The 15,290-nt window shown below is 37.6% G+C and overlaps 2 protein-coding genes across 5 annotated transcripts; one reads left to right on the plus strand and one right to left on the minus strand.

Annotated features, from left to right (window-relative positions):
• The first annotated feature begins 4,952 nt into the window (after nucleotides 1-4,952).
• Nucleotides 4,953-12,620, plus strand: LOC133736424 (uncharacterized). Of its 3 annotated transcripts, none has more exons than XM_062163902.1 (16): nucleotides 4,953-5,209; nucleotides 5,864-6,247; nucleotides 6,401-6,626; nucleotides 6,775-7,038; nucleotides 7,144-7,259; nucleotides 8,050-8,148; nucleotides 8,266-8,353; nucleotides 8,737-8,966; nucleotides 9,351-9,535; nucleotides 9,670-9,869; nucleotides 10,258-10,590; nucleotides 10,698-10,799; nucleotides 11,082-11,379; nucleotides 11,706-11,854; nucleotides 11,928-12,212; nucleotides 12,286-12,620. In XM_062163902.1, the coding sequence occupies exons 2-16, from the start codon at nucleotides 5,949-5,951 to the stop codon at nucleotides 12,493-12,495; spliced, it is 3,084 nt and encodes a 1,027-aa protein (XP_062019886.1). In that variant the 5' UTR covers nucleotides 4,953-5,209; nucleotides 5,864-5,948; the 3' UTR covers nucleotides 12,496-12,620. The 3 variants fall into 3 exon arrangements, with proteins under 3 accessions (XP_062019886.1, XP_062019887.1, XP_062019888.1); XM_062163903.1 differs by having other exon boundaries at nucleotides 6,775-7,029; XM_062163904.1 differs by having other exon boundaries at nucleotides 6,775-7,023.
• A 150-nt stretch (nucleotides 12,621-12,770) lies between these two features.
• Nucleotides 12,771-15,195, minus strand: LOC133736425 (uncharacterized). 2 transcript variants are annotated; one of them, XM_062163905.1, is made up of 5 exons: nucleotides 14,839-15,195; nucleotides 14,103-14,350; nucleotides 13,741-13,999; nucleotides 13,283-13,618; nucleotides 12,771-13,196 (listed from the first exon to the last, which is right to left on the minus strand). In XM_062163905.1, the coding sequence occupies exons 1-5, from the start codon at nucleotides 14,899-14,901 to the stop codon at nucleotides 13,008-13,010; spliced, it is 1,095 nt and encodes a 364-aa protein (XP_062019889.1). In that variant the 5' UTR covers nucleotides 14,902-15,195; the 3' UTR covers nucleotides 12,771-13,007. The 2 variants fall into 2 exon arrangements, with proteins under 2 accessions (XP_062019889.1, XP_062019890.1); XM_062163906.1 differs by lacking the exon at nucleotides 14,839-15,195 and adding an exon at nucleotides 14,504-14,535.
• Between the last annotated feature and the right edge of the window lie 95 nt (nucleotides 15,196-15,290).

Consider the following 15,290-nt stretch of genomic DNA (forward strand, 5'->3'; position numbering starts at 1 on the left):
CTTCAGAAAACTTCAGGGGCTTCCCATCCGCAAGCCACTCCTCCTCACGAAGCCGTCTCACACCCAAAACCCTAGATGAGTGTCCAAGGGGACCATCAGCAAAAGGCCCAGAGCCTTCAAGTCCAACTGATCCATTACCCAGCCCAAAAACACTCAAATTGGTCAACCCAGACCCAGCGGTCAACCCTAATTTGAAATTAGGATTTACCGCCGGAAAACTCGGGACAGCCACTTGCGAGTTCAGCTCCATCCCCGCCGCTTCCTGCCTTAGAGCCGTCACATGCATGGCCTCAGAGCCCAACGATGGCACCAAATCCACCGGGCCGGACGGCAACGCCTCCACGAGAGCAAGAGACGACGGCGAGATTTCCACCATAACCATGGATGGCAACACCGCCTCCATCTGCAGAACTTTTGACGACACCGCCGCCTCCTTCACCAACATTCGGTCGCATGCCCCTCCACCGTGAGTGAAGAAACCACAACCCTTACATATTCCCCGGCACTTTTCATAGCGGAATTCCAGGTCCACTGAAACCTCTGGTGAGACACATATCGTCCGCCAAGCCCATACTCGTTGGCGCACGTCATGGACCAACCAGATCCTTTGGGTAGTTTCCTTACGTTGCACCACCACATGATTAGCCTTCACAAAAGTACCCAGCAAGTTGCCAATCCGGGTGAGAGCCTGCACATTGCGCATAGCCACTCTCAGTCCCGTCACCACCACCCACACCTCCATAAAATGCAGAGGAGCCTCAGCCAGAGCCCCAACACCATCATAATCAGCCAGCAATAATATTGAGTTGCTGTAATACCATGGGCCACCGTGAAGAACACGGTGCTTCACCTCCTGCTCCTTAAATTGGAACACGAAGATTCTTCCCTCCTCTTCACGGATCAGAACCCTCTCTTTCAGCCGCCACACTCTGGTCATCGTCGTCGAGAACGATGGGATAACCATCGGTTTCTTGGTTAGCAGACGCCCACACAAGTAAAAAAACGGATTGGAGATCACATCCCCGCCTCCCACCAGGTTCACTACGGCCTCCTTCGATAAGGCAAGAGACACCGCCGCACCCTCCGCCGCCATCGCTACGCCAAACTCGATCAGTCTGTCGGCTAGGGAGAAAACCTTAGCAGAGCAAAAGTCGACTCCATCTCTTTTGAATTATTGAATTACATATATATATATATCCTTTTATAAAATGACAATTATAGACAATAAATAATAAGCAACTAAATGTTTTCTTTGTTTAAGGTTTGGTGGAGGATGGGAGTTTTTTTTCCCCGTTCCAGAGGTTTTGTTGATCGATGACTTTTACTTTATTCAGAATGAATTATTATCCAAGTAGTAAGCAAGAGATAATTTATGAAAACTCCCGGAATAAGAATTGCAGTGAAGAATTAGAATCTTAGACAGATCATGGTATAAATTAATGAAAAATAAAATGCATATATATATATGCTAGCTACCATTCATGCAATTTCAAAGCTTTACTATTATATATGTTGCTCCATTACATATATGTGAAGCCTGAATCGAAAACTTTTTTGTCAAATCATGTGTTTCTGGTTCAATTAAATGAGAGATTTATGATTTTTTAATTCATGAACAAAAATTTAGAATTTTTTTTGGTAAAGTTTTTGGGTCTGCCTGAAAAAAAAATTCGAGGGATGGAGGTCTAATGAGTGAATTATAGGTATAATGAGTAATTTATTGTTCTGTGTGTGAATAATATAACTAAGGTTGCTTTAGGAATTTAAAAAGAGGTATGGTGAGCAAACTCTTTTATTTAAAAGGAAAAATGAGGTGTAGAGAGTATGAGAGGTCAAGTGAGTAAATTTGGAGGTCTCAATAGAAACTCTCAAAAATGATACATGGAGTGTGGATTGTAAAATGGGGAGTGTGAATTTCACTTCCCTAATTTAAACCTTGTAATTGTGTGATTTGCGGTAAGTGCTTATTCAAATATGTTGGAATAATAAATGCATACTTTGTTTTCATATCTTGTAACATTAGATCAAAATGAAAACTATATCTAAGACTTAAACTTGCATATCATAATTTGTTATATCAGGTCGGACAATTCTTAGTTTCACTCCTAGGGTAAACGAGCATATTCACTCCAATTGTCGATTAATATATTTTTACTTAATAAATTTATAATCCAACGGTCCATATATTAAATTAGCCTTTAAAAATCATCTCTGTGAAAAATCAATCGAATCAGAAATCGTTTAATTATCTAATTGAATCAAACAAATGAATGATTCTAACAACACTTACTACTATTATGATGAACCGTCCATATATTTCATAGAAATGAATAATTAAAAGGTCTTCAATTTGATTGATTTTTTACAAAGGTAATCTTTGTATTATGTTATACAACGTGATTGATTGAATTAGAAAATTATAAAGTTACCCACCCCGGCCGCCCTCCCCCCCTCCCCCGCCTTTCCTAATTACTCTATTTTATATACTTTGTTAAAGAAAAATATTAATAAATTCCTTGATGTTTGAGATTTCAACTTATTAATTAGTGCTTTGGAGAACTAAAAATGCATGTGTTAACTGGTCTAGGTCTAAATGTAACAGATTAAATGTGTGAAAACGAGAGGACATTAAGAGGGTGAATTCAAAGAATTCAATTATAGACGCCTGTACGTTGGAGGTTATCATCATGATAGGAATCTAGGATCGCACATGAGGGGCTAAGCTCCTTTCGAATTTTCAATGATCGAGTATTCGAGTTCGATACAAACTCTAGGTACGTAATGCCATTTTCTAGTTGAGCATTTACTTGAGCCCGGCCACGGATAATTTCTCTTAACTTCAAGTCCTCCGCCCCCAGATTAACTATGAGATCACCATGACTCGACTAAGTTGGTCGATAGTTAATTAAGAAACAATGATCTGGGATTCCATAGATATGATCCTTCGACAAAACAAACAAATGCAACATATATTGTAACAAGTAGACATTTTAATTAATGGGGTCGAAGTTTAATTTGCTGAGGGTGGGAAACAACTTAAAGGAAATTAACGTGAGAAGCCACTAGTACATTAAAATACATATATACAGTGATTCCGAATCATCGTTTACATTGGATCCAAAAAATTAATGGTGACCAATGAAGAAGAATCAATTAAGTTTAAGAAACTGAGATTTGGTTAAGCGTGCGGGAAATCAAAACTAAATTAATTAAGGATATTGAGGCATTACTAGAAGTGCCGGACAGACTACTGCAAGTGATACAAATATTTGACCAAGTGCATGCGCACTGAGGTTTTCAAATTTAACTCATTCAAGGAAAAGAAAGGACCACAGGGCTTGAAACCCCACAAACACAAATACATCCATGGCAGCCCCTTATAGCCCCAGCTAGGCAGCTATGCAGGATTGCTGGTAGGAAATCAATAAAGTAATTGATTGATTAATGTTAATTCAAATTAGTTAAAACTGTACGTGGTCGCTTTTCTTCTTGGTGAAAATGAAGGGAGTGGCGGTGGTTAATTGGCTCCCAGAGTCAGGGAAGAAGTTGGTTTGGCGAGGTCAGTGCAGCTCGGACCGTAGAAGATGGTGAGTCGCTTTGTAAGTACTGTACGTGATATTTATATGATCGAGATGTCAAATCTGAGTCTCTGAAAACAATGTGTGTGTCAGTGTGTGTGAGTCGTGGTCGAAATGATCGGGTAGGAATATTCTTTTGATATGAAAGGTAGACGAGGACCTGCACGTATAACATGGATGGTAGAGCTGTACGTGGTAAGTGATTCCGCTTGCTTTGACGGCGCAAATTTGTGAGAGATGTCAAATCGAGAGATTGGACCTGCAACTGTGGTTTTTAGTGTCGGTACCGGAATATGGCCGGAGTCTCCGCGATGAGAAAGCGTCAAAATTCTAAACATGTTGAAGTCCACTAGCAGGCGCATAACTTGGAGTTCATCGGAATTTGATATACAATTTTTATTGTAAGTTTATACAACAGGCGAGAGAAAAAATAAATCTTTAGTAGCTATATGTATACAAAAACAAGTTTTGAAAGGCGAGAGAAAGAGACTCTAGTGAAATAAGGGTCATAATAGCTTACCCTAGCTATTGGGGTTTCAAATAAGCTACTGGACTTGAAAGATGATAACATTTAAAAGTATTGATCAACGACTTCAATTTATTAGTCTGAAAAGCCTGTATACATGCTTTATCAAATTACCAATAATAATGAGATTATAAAACATGAGAATTTAAATATAAGTTTTGCATGGTTTGAGACGCTGGAGGTGTCATGGGACCATCCATAGAACGGAATGGCATGCCATGTCATGCTGACCATTCATAGAGCGTGATGTTTAGAACGTGTTCCGATTGACGGAACACTGAAACCTCAAACGATATATATTTTTAATAAATTTTATTGTAATAAGACTTTGAAAAATTTCGTAAGTTAGAAAAGTGTTTGAAAATCATTATTTAAGAGTGAAAAAAAAATTTGTAGAAAAATAAGAACATACAATCTAGACAAAAAATTGCATACTATCCACAGTTTTAGGTAGAAATCATAATTTTAAAAATTCATTAATTTTTTGTTGCCATTTTCCAACTACTGTGCCGTCGGTCTATCGATGAACGAATCATTTCGACTCAAAAAAAAAAAAAAAAAAATTGCTAGATGTCTGAGTAAGGCCCAATAACTAAAACGGGCCTGGGCTTGCAGAAAGATCCCCACTCACATAAAACGGCCCAATCCATTTGAGGTTCTACACCCAACGGTCAATTGCCGCGTAAAAGAGACCCGACTCTGCCACGAGGAAAATATGGGGAAGAAGATTGCTCTCTTTCAAACCGACCAAGGCAAAGCCCAAAATGTGGTCAAAATCTCGTTTGCGTAATTCTCACACAAAAAAAAAAGCAGAAGCACTCTCTCTGAAATTTATAAAGAGAGTTGTAACCAAAAAAAAGAAATTTATAAAGAGAGAGAAGAGAAAAAAAAGAAAGACGAAGACGCATTGTACGTTGCTGGTGTTGTGTTTGGCGCAATACAAAAGGAATATACCCTTTCCTAAATGCTCTAAGTTCGTCGCAGACATTCCTAGATTCCAACCCCTATTCGCTTCGCACCTCTTATTATTCTATTCCGCATGCACCGCTTACGATTTCCGCATCCCCGATCAATTTCGTCTCCGATTTCGGGTTCTACCTACCAGGTCAGTTTTAATTATTATTAGCTCCGCTTGTTCTGGTTTGGTTTGAATTAATGAAATCCAACCCTAGTCGTCCTTGTTTTTGGCGCTGAATTTGAATTTGCGTGTGTGCTTGAGTTGCAGTTGGCTTTTGCTGTGTGTTGCTCTCCTTTTTTTTTCTTTTTTCAGTAGTTCGATTAGTTTTCGGCTTTTTTTTTTGTGTGTTTAATGAGTTGGGTTTACTTCTCCTTTCTTACTGAAGTTGGGATTTTTGTTTTTGTAACTGCAATGTGGTTTTGATTATTGCTGTCTGATTCATTAGTTTGTTTTGGGATTGGAATTTGGTGGTGTGATTGATGACCGAGTCTTGCTCAGCGGATTTTTTTTGTTTTTCCTTTTCCTTTTCTAGCTCGCGGGGGATTAAAATATGGTAGTTTATATTTGAAAGTTGTTTACTTTAATGATGATGGTAAAATAAAGATGTTTACTTGCAATGCTGAAGCTTTTATCTGTACAACTGTGATGTGCATCAAAGACCCGGAAAGTCGACTAGAAAATGATGATCCTTGTTTTGGCCACATTTATTATTTTACATCTTTCCTATATGAGTTTCTTTTGCTCTTTTTACTAGTGTTCCTCCTGTGTTGACACTTCTCCCATGTAATCTTTTCTGCTCAGGACATCGGAGTTGGTCTATGCCGTGATTCCGGCAAACACATTGTTGGTTTATTTGTAATCACTTGAAGCAGTGCGTGTTCATTTGATGGGATCTAATAAGCAGTCTGCTGGTTTTCTAGATACTTTAAAAATGGAGAGGGTTAGAACAATTCTAACCCATACATATCCTTATCCCCACGAGCATTCACGTCATGCCATAATTGCTGTTGTTGTGGGTTGCTTGTTTTTTATCTCCTCCGACAACATCAATACTCTTGTAGAGAAGCTAGACAACAATATTAAGTGGTGGTCTATGTATGCCTGTTTGCTGGGTTTCTTCTATTTCTTTTCATCTCCATTCGTAGGGAAGACTATCAAACCAAGTTATTCAAATTTTAGTCGGTGGTAAGTACATTTGTATGAATCCTATGCCAGTTGTATCTGTACGTTGCACTGTCTCATCTGCACTGAAATTATTCATGCATGTAAATGTATGTGAATTCATAGAGATAAATACAGAGCCGATAGGAGTTCTAACTCTGGGGGATAATTTTGCAGGTATATAACCTGGATTTTTGTGGCAGCTGTCTATCATCTCCCAAAATTAAAATCAATGGGAGTTGATATACGGATGAGTTTGTCTTTGGGTTTTAATGTATTTGTCACTTCTGTCCTGTTTCTTCTTTTCTTCCACATTGTATTTATTGGCCTTTGGTACATCGGTCTCGTGTCACGTGTAGCTGGAAGGAGGCCAGCAATTTTAACAATCCTCCAAAACTGTGCTGTAAGTCTTAAAATCATTTTTCTAGCTGTTAATGTTTCCAGTTTTTTTAGTTACTTGCTATGTAGCAGAGAAGAAACTTGGAATGTTCATGCAACAAACTATAAAGTCTGGATTGTCTTTTCATGCATCTTTTCTTTTCTTCATGTAGGTTCTTAGCGTAGCCTGCTGTATATTTTACAGTCATTGTGGCAACCGAGCTATCCTGAGAGAGAGACAACTGGATAGAAGAAATTCTTTGTCTTGGTTTAATTTCTGGAAGAAAGATGAGAGAAATACGTGGCTTTCTAAATTCCTTCGAATGAATGAGCTGAAAGATGAGGTCTGCTCATACTGGTTTGCTCCGGTAGGGTCTGCAAGTGATTATCCACTTTTGTCCAAGTGGGTCATCTATGGTGAGGTACAGGTAGAACAAGTAAATGATTTTTCCCACCACTTTGTATTTTTGTGCTATTTATAATATTAGTGTTATAACTCTATTGTCATATATTTATTTATTATTATTATTTCTATTTCTCAGTTAGCATGCAATGGTTCATGTGCTGGTTCATCGGATGGAATATCCCCATTATACTCATTATGGGCCACATTCATAGGCCTGTATATTGCTAATTATGTAGTGGAGAGGTCAACAGGGTAAGTGATATATTGCAACATGTTTTATGTATTATGCATAAATAATTGATTGTTGTCTCTTGTAGAGAATGATATCTCTTCCGACTTAACTTTCTTTGTTTAAAGTTTGGATTTCCATGGTCTGTTCTGTAAATGTTACCTTCATGGCTATAGTTGGATTCAAATTGCTGGTAGGACCTGGTGTTCTTGGTTGCTGTATAATTTATTCCATCTCTCTTGTTAACCGAACATGTGATTGTGAAGATTGAAGTGGAAAACCTTAGACATGATGAGCTTGTGACCTCCAAACAAATGACATATTATCATGGTTTAAACAAATGACATTATAGTTTAAAGTTTCTAATTGCTTATATTATCATGTGACTTCATTGTAAACCAAATTAAAAAGATAAAAACGAAAGAATGGAGTAATTTGAAAAAAGTTCTGTTATTTTCATAACTACTCCATACATGGTGTGCTATTTTTCTTGGAGGGGTATAGAATGTCAAACTAATCTTCTTCTTTTTTTCTTTTTTTTTTTGGTCAACCATGACAAACTAATCTGTGTTTCACTGTCTATCACTCTACTTGGACAGCTGGTATTGGCTTTTTGTTGTTATAACTAAGGGGCCTGTATAGTTTGACAGTTACCTTGCATGTGTAATTATTGTGTAAAACTTTCAGCTGGAATATGGTAGCTAGGTGCTGATCCCATAATGCTTACAATTGGATTAGATATTTGATTTATGTCCTTACACTTCTTTACTTTTATAATAGTTGCCTTGTGCTTCTTGTTCCTCAAATAACCAGGTGGGCTCTTACTCATCCTTTGTCTGTAGAAGAACATGAGAAGTCGAAGAACAAGCAAATGAAGCCTGATTTTTTGGATATGGTTCCTTGGTATTCAGGGTATCTCTCTCTCTCTCTCTATCATCTCCCCTTTATTTCTGTGCCCTTCTTAAGGAGAGTTGAACAGAGATATCTTCATATAGTTGCATTCCCTTTGCTGATGGCTATACGTTGCAGAACATCAGCTGATTTGTTCAAGACTGTTTTTGACCTCCTGGTATCAGTAACTGTCTTTGTTGGCCGGTTTGACATGCGTATGATGCAGGTAAGATAGTTCATACCATTTAGAAATTTATTTATTTGTAAATTTATTTCATTATGTAGTATTATTGAATTTTATGAGATGTCTTCCCTTATTTGTAATTCACAAAGATAAAAATGATAAGGTGGATAGTATTCTATAAAATAGATGTTTTATACTTTAACAATTATGAAGGAAGAAAATGTATTTTTTTAATCATCTTTCATATGTTGTCTTTTCAAAAATTGATCACTTTGTAAGATGGTGTAGTAATTGAAAAGGGTGTAATACACATTATTTTCTTAACTTTTTGGCATCTCCTCCACCTCTTTTAATGCTAATGGCTCTTTTTTTTTTCTTTTTTTTTTTTCCTTCTGCATTTTTATTTGTCCCTTTCCAATCATTAGGCAGCAATGAGCAAGATCAGTGACGGAGCTTCACAAGGGGATCTTCTATATGATGATTTTGTTGAGAAGGATGATCTATGGTTTGACTTCATGGCTGATACTGGCGATGGTGGAAACTCATCTTATTCTGTGGCTCGGCTCCTCGCTCAGCCTTCCATCAATGTCAGCAAAGACGATTCTGTACTTAACCTACCACGTGGAGACCTACTACTTATTGGAGGAGATCTTGCGTAAGTTAAATATTCTTATTAGGGCATCGGGGATCAATTATTATATAGATATCTGTTTTCTGGTAATTAAAAGGTAAAACAATTTCTTTTTAATCTGTGTTGCAGTTGTGATATTGGATAAATCTAGATAGATTAGCTTTTCAAAATGATTTTAGGTAAATTGAATTTTTGATTAAAAATTTTGAGTGAGTTTACACAGTTAAAATTTTTTCCAAATTTCTTTTTCCTTTGATGTTTCTTTTGGACCTCTGTTTACCAAGAGACCTCAACCTCATGATTTCTGCTGTTTATTCATTTAGGCATATGTAAACATATCTGACAATGATATTTTTATCTAGTTGAATACATATTAATATAGTCTGATACGTCATGCTTCTGGTCTAGGTATCCTAATCCTTCAGCCTTCACCTATGAAAGGCGTCTCTTTTGTCCTTTCGAGTATGCTCTCCAGCCCCCTTCATGGTCTAATCAAGAGCATATAGCTGTAGATAAACCTGAGCTACCTTGTGGCGTGTCTGAACTAAAGCAATATGATGGGCCCCAGTGTTTTGTCATTCCTGGAAACCATGGTAGGCCTTATATCTCAGTCTGTGCTTCTTTTTCTATCTTGTCCCACCACCAACACAACAAAAAGAGAGATCAACCTACAAACTAGATTGTTAATATGGGGCTGTAACAATTTCTTTTCTTTTTGGCATTACAGATTGGTTTGATGGACTTAATACATTTATGAGGTATATATGTCATAAGAGCTGGTTGGGTGGGTGGTTTATGCCTCAAAAGAAGAGTTATTTTGCTCTGAAACTCCCTAAAAGATGGTGGGTGTTTGGTCTTGATCTGGCACTCCACGGCGATATTGATGTGTACCAATTCAAATTCTTTTCAGAACTAGTAAAGAACAAGGTATTTCTTGTTTTGTTCTTTTTTTTTATTTTTTTTTTATTTTTATAGTTTTCTAACTTTCCTTTAAACTTTTACCCATTGTTTACTTGCTACTTTTTGAGTTGTTTCTTTGGTCCTCTGCTTTTCTTAAACTTGTTGGAGATTAATAATTTGGGCCACCATTTATACAGGCCTTTTAATTTTTTCTAGGTGCTCCATTTTTCCAATAGTGAACTAGAGAGAATCCCCAATTTCACATTCAGCATTAGGTGATGAATGCTAGTGCTGTGCTTGATGCATGTGAACCGTCATATGTGATGCAATATATGCTGACCAGGGATGCCTGTGGGGCTTTTACTTCTTTGCTCAAATCTGATGGTAAATTCTCATTTCTTCATGTTTATTGTAGGTAGGAGAAGATGATTCTGTAATCATTATGACACATGAGCCAAACTGGCTTCTTGACTGGTACTGGAATGATGTATCTGGAAAGAATGTTGCACATCTGATATGCGATCATTTGAAAGGAAGGTGTAAGCTACGAGTGGCTGGAGATTTGCATCATTATATGCGTCATTCATTTGTTAGGTCAGAGGACCCAGTTCAAGTGCAACATTTACTTGTAAACGGTTGTGGTGGGGCTTTTCTACATCCCACACATGTGTTCAGTAATTTTAAGAAATTTTATGGAGCATCGTACGAGACCAAGGCTGCTTATCCTTCATTTGAAGATTCAAGTAGGGTAAGTTGTAATTATAGTGTTCGTCCAACTGCCACTACCAAGTTCAAGTTTTGTATGTATATCCTTTCAAATCTTGGGGCTAATGAGTTATTTTCACTTGTATGCAGATTGCTTTAGGAAATATTTTAAAGTTTCGGAAGAAGAACTGGCAATTTGATTTTATTGGTGGCATTATATACTTTCTATTGGTCTTTTCTATGTTCCCACAGGTGAGTCTTTAATTGCGTCTCTGTTTTTTGTGATATTCAATGATAATCCCCCCTGACTTTGCTTTTTCACCATTGGATTTGAACAATTATGAATTTATGATATCTTTCTTGGTCTCTTTCTGGAATTGAAATAATATGTACCTCATCAATCTTTTAAATTTGAGTTCTTTTGCTTCTTAGAGCTTTCCAAATGCCAAATCATTTCATCTCTGCTTACACAGATCTGAATATTACTTCCTTACTGGCCAGTGACATTTTCTAATTTTCCTTTCCCTTTTGTAGTGTAAGCTCAATCATATCTTGCGAGAGGACTCATTTCCTGGTCACTTGAGGTCTTTCTTTGGAACAGTGTGGAATGCTTTTGTGTACATGCTGGAGCAGTCTTATGTATCGTTAGCAGGTGCTGTGGTGTTGCTGATTGTGGCAGTCACATTTGTCCCCTCCAAAGTGTCTCGTAAGAAACGGGTTATGATTGGAGTTCTTCATGTGTCTGCGCACCTGGCTGCAGCTCTAATTCTTATGTTGCTGTTGGAACTGGGTGTTGAGATGTGCGTCCAGCATCAACTACTAGGAACTTCAGGTAGCCATTTTTTATGTCATGGGTTTTTGTTCTGAACCATTTTATTAGTTTGTGTGATTATGTTAACTGTCAGATAAGTGAAGTGACTTTAGTATTTGGTTGAGTCAGTCAATATATTCATATGACATAAAGATACATATGATGGTGTGTAAGCAGATTGAAATGTACTCTTTGCAGGTCGAGAACATATATGTACAATGGTTATTATCTTCATAATCACCTGACATCTTATAGTAATTTCTTACTTTTTCAAATGATAGGTTTTGACCAAAATGCTAATGGTAGCAAACAGTATGTTGTCTGATGATGAAAGTTTTAATTTTCAGGCTATCACACATTATATGAGTGGTACCGGTCAGCGGAGAGTGAGCACTTTCCAGATCCAACTGGCCTTCGTGCTCGTATAGAACAATGGACCTTTGGTCTTTATCCAGCATGCATCAAGTATTTCATGTCTGCATTTGATGTTCCAGAGGTATGGAAATCTCTTCTGTATACTTACTTTTCCCCTTATTTGTTAGATTCTCATCATCAAGACATATTATCAGGTTATGGCAGTCACCCGGAACAATATATGCAAGAATGGGATGGAATCACTCTCTAGACTGGGTGCTTGTATATATTATGCTTCTGTCTTCCTTTATTTTTGGGTCTTCTCTACTCCAGTGGTTTCTTTGGTGTTTGGCAGCTACCTATATGTTTGCATTAATTGGTTGCACATACACTTTGATGAAGCGTTCTCCTCCTTGCGAATTGCTAATTACAAATCATTCACTCGATTTCACATTAATACTGATGGGGATCTTGAAGTGTATACTCTTGCAGTCGATAAGGTAAGAAAGGCTGGTTTACTTTCCAATGACCTATTTGGGACTTTTGAGAGTTGCTTATAATTAAAACATGCAGGTTCCAAAAGAATGGAAGCTGGACCCTGATTGGGATGCGGAGCCAAAACAACCGCAACAGATGAGCCATCGGAGAAAGTTTCCTAGTAAATGGAGTGCAAAAGCTGCTCAGCAAGACCCACTACATAATGTTAAGATAGTTGATCACTTTGTAATTCGACAAACAGATAAAACTGACGTAGCAGGAAGTGATGGTTCAGTAATTCGCTGATCCAGGCTTGCTCTTTATGTAACATTAATGTAGTTACGTTCCTTTAGGTAGCCATGAAAGAACAGAAAGAAGAAAAATGAGTAGTATTTTTTATTGGTAATATTATACATCTTGATTTCCCATTAGTCCAGCTCACCAGCTATCATGCTGAACACAGAATTGTAAGTAGAGTTTACTATAGTTGAGGCCTAGCACAGTTGGTGTATGACTTTCCGTCTGTCAGACTTATCTCTGGTCCATAGAAGATACGAAGTTCAAATTCTTTCCCAAGGAGCAAGTATGCAATAGAGTCCTCAAAAATGTTGAATGTACAAAATTTCTTTTCTTCTACTAAATTTACAGAAAGCAGGTGAACTGGCTAAAAGCAGGGGATTGATACAATTGATTCAAAACAATAGATGAACTTGAAAAGCTCAGACAGTGATTTTGCCAAAATCTAATTCTAACCTTCTAACCAAATAATAAGTTGATTATGAACCGATAGTGGTCAGGTTATATACATCCTCACACTGTCAAAGTAGTGCTAAAGAAGAAACTTGATAGTCTGCGAGGAAGCTTTCGTATGATGTTCCTTTGAGTGTCTTCTGAACATCTTCCCAGTTCTCGATTTGGTTCGACAACGGTGTTGTATGTATCTTAACTTGACGGCTCTTGAGCTCTCGATAAGGCAACCCAAGGAACTTTTGAACTTCATTGAGTTTCTGCAAAACAAAGCTCCATAATCAATGACATTTCCAAAAGGGTAGCATTATGTGTAAGTGATTATGATCAACTGTATAGTAATTACAGTGCGGTTATTGATCACGTCCTCGTAGTAAAGAACAATGTGCCGAGTGGTCTTGAAATACTGTGTAGCTTTCGCAGCTGTCTCCTCGTCTTGCTTCAGCTCTGGGATTAGTAATGTGGCATTAAGCTTGGGTTTGTACTTTGCAAGTATTTGAGCTTCCAATGGAAAATGCACATGGGACTTGTGAGTGCCATTGAGTTGCTTAGCTTCTTTATCATAAGAATTTGCATGTACAGAAATCATTCTGCGGAGTAAGTTCCTTCGGAAGAGGAATATTGCAGACACGCCTCTTTTCTTGAAGTACTTCACTATCTCTTCATGGTTCTCCATCAAACCCTGCACCATATGGTATAATAAGTACCATTCAGCTTTAAGAACAATATGATAGCAAATCTATTGCTACAAATATCCGACTAGCATCGGTACCTATGTGTTAATCATTTAATAGTTTAGCTAACCTGATTAAGCATCCATTTGAATCCAACAGCTGCAGAACACTCATTTCTGGAAGCACTACTAAACCAATCGAGATTGTATACTTTATCCATGTTCTTCAAAATTGAAGAACCATTACGTCTCCTATCCGGGATCGAAAAGATTTCTCCGTTAGAACTTACATTAGTGTGATTATTCAACAATGTCTCAAACCATCCACTCCCTGATCTCTGCATTGACAATATTGCAAAGTAGCGTACCGGATTGCAGGCGCATTCATTCCTGTAAATGATGCATAAATCAGACCACTAATTTTGGCACTTGTAAGTATTGAGTCGATGGATATCAATCAACCAAATAAATGCATCAATGACTGGCAAGGTACCTCTCAAATGTGCGAGGTTTTGGGTAATGCACATAGGGGATTTCCCATTGCTCAAGATGAGGATCAGGGCATGATTCGTTGTCGTAGTCAATCACCTTGATGTTTAAGAACTTGATCATCGTTTTGTTAGGGTTTATTTGCTTCAAGCAGACTAAGCAAATATAAACACCACAAGCCATTGTAAAAAGTAATACCACCATCCTCAATATTAGTGGAGTTTTCTTAGGAGCCTTAATGACAAGTGTATCCTGTAATACAGTTCAAGAGTTAGAATGAAGAATTAATGATAGGTACAAGAAGCAGTAGAATGCATGGTAAGTGAAGAACACAACTATGTGTGTGTTGCGTGAGTGAGAAAGTTAGTCCAAGAAATTGACACTATCACAGAGAGAGAAGCATACTGTGGTTTCCATCTAAGATCCTCCATTGAAGTAGAGAAATAGAAAGAAGGAAAAAACCTCTTAAATGGGATTTTAGCGTGTCTTATTCTGTTTGTCTATAATGAGAAAACTACGGCTAAAGAAAAGGTCATAGCTTGAAAAGATCAGCTGGAATAGTCTGCAAGCATACTGTTAGACATGTATTTACCAATTAACCAAGGTCAATATCTATTACCAATTAACAATAAGCTATCTTTGAAAGACACGACAACTTGTTTGGTTGATAAAAGTAGTGAAAGTCACTGAGAACAAAAAAGAGAGGAGGGTTAGGGTTCACAAAGAACTCCATAGCAGACCTGGTTGAAGAAACACAGTTCTTCATCCATCTTGAGATGATGAGAAGAAAGATAAATTGGCATCCAATCTTCGTCTTCTTGTCTCTCTCCTTGAGTTACAGAAAAGTGAGATGTGGTAGTGTACGTTATATACTGGTTTTAAGCTCTTCCTCGTGAAGAACGACATCATTTACGACCAGCACGCTCCTCTCTTTTAGCTTCAAATTTTAGTTTCAGCTCAATATTTTATTGGCATACACTTTATATTACATTTCTCAAAGTGCGTTTCTTTCTTTCACTCTCAATTAGGTCAACGGTGATCATAATTTATAAGTCCAAGCATCGATCTTCGTAAACACAGAGGACGGGTGATTGACGTTGTTGTGTGTTTGCATCCAAGCTGTGAAAAGAGCCATTGTTAATTTGGAAAGCATGTTACTGGTTCTTGAAGTTTTGAATCCAAGCTGTGATAG

This window comes from Rosa rugosa, chromosome 3 (genome assembly GCF_958449725.1).
Source record: "Rosa rugosa chromosome 3, drRosRugo1.1, whole genome shotgun sequence".
NCBI lineage: Eukaryota > Viridiplantae > Streptophyta > Magnoliopsida > Rosales > Rosaceae > Rosa > Rosa rugosa.